This window comes from Diceros bicornis, chromosome 34 (genome assembly GCF_020826845.1).
Source record: "Diceros bicornis minor isolate mBicDic1 chromosome 34, mDicBic1.mat.cur, whole genome shotgun sequence".
NCBI classification, from domain to species: domain Eukaryota; kingdom Metazoa; phylum Chordata; class Mammalia; order Perissodactyla; family Rhinocerotidae; genus Diceros; species Diceros bicornis.
This window is the reverse complement of record NC_080773.1, coordinates 33,755,721-33,757,659: the sequence shown is the minus strand read 5'-3', so window position 1 is coordinate 33,757,659 and position 1,939 is coordinate 33,755,721. Positions and strand designations below refer to the sequence as shown.

Genomic DNA, 1,939 nt, shown 5'->3' with positions numbered 1-1,939 from the left:
AGTACTTTCTTGTCTTTGTCTCCTGTTACTTGCTCATATACTCAGTACATATTATTTAACACCTATTCTGTGTCAACCATATTGTTGAACAAGACAGATATAATTCCTAAGTTCATGGACCTTACATTCTGGTGGAGAATCAGAATATAAAAGTAAATAGAAATAAATATTAAATAATAATGTTGAATAGAATAACTTCTGTCAAGTGTATGTTTTCCAGGTTGAGCCCCTCCTTAGAGTATGAAGGCATCTCCCTTCTCAGAAGAAAAAGCAAGAATCCTTTTCCAATGCTTGTTACATAATAAGACTGCTGATGTAATCACCACCATAACCTTTTTCTCCAGGACACTCTGAAGCCCTCTCCATGTCTTTTCAGAAAGATGTCCTTAGAACCACAGGGAAAGTGATGGTGACTACCATCTTTCTTTTAAAGATTGGTGTTGGGACTCTGGCCAATGCCATTCTCTTCTTCCATAATGTCTCTCCAATCTTACTTGGCCACAGGCAGAGGACCACATACATGATTCTCGCCCACATGTGTTTGGCCAATCTCTTGGTTCTTCTCTCCACTGGAATTCCCCACACAATAGCAGCTTTTGTTTTGAAGAATCCCTTGTCCAGTCTTGGGTGTAAATTTGCAAATTATATACACAGAGTCGCTCACAGCACCACGCTGTGCTCCACCTGTGTCCTGAGCACCTATCAGTTCCTTACTCTCACCTCTGGGAGAGTAGAGTGGATGATGCTCAGAAGAAGAGCCTCAAAAATCGTTGGTCCTTCCTGTTGCATCTGCTGGATGTTCAGTTTCTTAATGAATATCTATATTCCCGTGAAAGTCACTGGTCCACAGGACACCCAAAATGATACTGACTCCCAAGGAAAGTGGTTCTGTTCATCCTCAGGTTCCAGCGCATTCATTGTCATCTTGTGGTCCATCTCTGATGCCATGTTTATTGGCCTCATGGGCTGGTCCAGTGGCTCCATGGTGCTTCTCCTGCACAGACACCACCAAAGAGTGCAGCATGTTCACACCATCAAAGGCTACCACAAATGTCCCCCAGAGAACAGAGCTGCCCACACCATCCTGATGCTGGTGGTCACTTTTGTCACCTTCTACATGCTGAATTCCATTTTTATTTTTTACATAACTGCCTTTTTAGATACTTGTCTATGGTTGATGCAGATCGCTCACATTTTGGCTTTATGTTTCCCCACTGTTAGTCCCTTACTGCTGATCCTCAGGGATTCTAGAGCTCCTAGGTTCTACTCTTAAATTGTTAGAAATCAGTGTTGTAGTGCAGATTCAATAATAACCGTAATTACTCTACTCATCAACCACTAACTGAGTACCATATTTTTTATTGAGGTATAATTGACGTGTAACATTACACTGGTTTCAGATGTATGATATAATGATTTGATATTTGTATGTATTGCAAAATGATCACCACAATAAGTCTAGTTAACATTTAGCACCGTACATAGTTATAAAATTTTTTTCTTGTGATAAGCTTTTATGGATTTACTTAAATATTGCAAATATCAAATATTACAATACATATTTGAAAATTCAATATTAACTATACTCCCCATGTTGTACATCTTCATGACTTTTTATTTTATGACTGGAAGTTTGCACCTTTGATGTTTGTACTCAGTATCAACTTTTTACATAAAATCCTATGAAGTTACTTGTCATAATGTAAATTTGATACTGGTGCTGCATTGGGAGTTCTAGAAGTCAATCCATCAAATTATCATCTCATAAAAAATACATACAAGTATTGAAGAAACCATTTTCCACCTTGACTATAATCTCCATTTTTCAGGAGTGTTTAAAGTGTTTCCACAAATTTTATCTCAATGAGGACATGGCTAATGCCTGGCATACCTTGGCACAAAATCCAATATTGATCTAGATAAACATTACTGCAGAGTG

At 38.3% G+C, this 1,939-nt stretch overlaps 1 protein-coding gene across 1 annotated transcript; it reads left to right on the top strand.

The window, feature by feature from the left end:
- Positions 1 to 364: 364 nt before the first annotated feature.
- Positions 365 to 1,273, top strand: LOC131397919 (vomeronasal type-1 receptor 4-like). The gene has a single exon (XM_058531028.1). The coding sequence runs from the start codon at positions 365 to 367 to the stop codon at positions 1,271 to 1,273; it is 909 nt and encodes a 302-aa protein (XP_058387011.1).
- Positions 1,274 to 1,939: the final 666 nt, after the last annotated feature.

Coding starts and splice junctions, on each gene's coding strand:
- LOC131397919 (XM_058531028.1), top strand. CDS start 365: ATGTCTTTTCAGAAAGATGTCCTTAGAACCACAGGGAAAGTGATGGTG.